The 924-nt window shown below is 35.8% G+C and overlaps 1 protein-coding gene across 1 annotated transcript in view; it reads right to left on the bottom strand.

Moving 5' to 3' along the window:
• The window catches only part of LOC119593002, a gene marked incomplete in the record, with an annotated part of 27513 nt that overhangs the window by 10463 nt on the left and 16126 nt on the right, over window positions 1–924 (bottom strand). The window contains 1 exon segment of the mRNA XM_037941892.1: window positions 544–641. Coding sequence (XP_037797820.1) covers window positions 544–641 — 98 coding nt within the window.

Below are 924 nucleotides of genomic sequence, written 5' to 3'. Positions count from 1 at the left end.
AAAAAAACTGAGTTGACAGGTTGTTGGCAGGTAAACCTCTCCATTATGATGATATTTGTGTGGCACCATTGTGAAAAATGGGAGTTTCCCCTTTCCTAACTATGTCAGTTGAGCAGCAATGAAATTTAGTCTGGGTGAACTCTTACCAAAGGGAGTTGACATCCCTATATTACTTAGGGAGGACACAGAACTTGTAAAGATAAATGGATGTCTCCCTGGTCCAACAAAGTGTTCACTAGTATGTAGTCCTACACACCTGGACAACTGTCCAGCTTGAGGTAATCTCAGCAATCACAACATAGGTCACAATGTGATGAGAAGACACTCAGTGTTTGAGATTATTCACATTGAAGTGATAGCATGTCACCCATAACTAATGGATTAATTACCACCTTTACCTTTATAATATTCACTAACCATTTTCTTTTCAAAACTAACATATAAATTTGTTTACATGTACTTTTTACAAAATACAGTTATTTCATAAGGATCTCTTGCTATATAGAGTTCCTAAGAACAATCTAACCACCATGAGTTCCTAACCTGGCAGAAAATCCAAAGATAGCTCCGATGCTGACAATCCATTTTGCAACATCCATATCTAGGCACTCAAATAACTGCACCAATGGAGCATTTTCATCCTGAAATACAAGAAATGTTAACTCATTAATGACATTTTCCTAACTTGCTATATACTTTTCATATCAACCACTTAAAATCTAATCTCTTTTGTACCTCTTTTGTGTGTGTACTGCCCAAAGGAGAGTATGTACTGCAAGTGTACATAAATGGACACATGTACAGTAATGGGCGTACAATGATGAAGAGAAACAGATAAAAGAGGAACAATACATCATGACTTTTTGTTATTATAATTTGATGGCAAGTCTCTTTCCATATGTTACAGTTTATTGTTTCCTTTGA

The sequence above is a fragment of the Penaeus monodon genome, chromosome 31 (assembly GCF_015228065.2).
Source record: "Penaeus monodon isolate SGIC_2016 chromosome 31, NSTDA_Pmon_1, whole genome shotgun sequence".
Taxonomy (NCBI): Eukaryota; Metazoa; Arthropoda; class Malacostraca; order Decapoda; family Penaeidae; genus Penaeus; species Penaeus monodon.
Note: the sequence above shows the minus strand (reverse complement) of the source record. Positions and strands in the feature narration are given on the sequence as shown.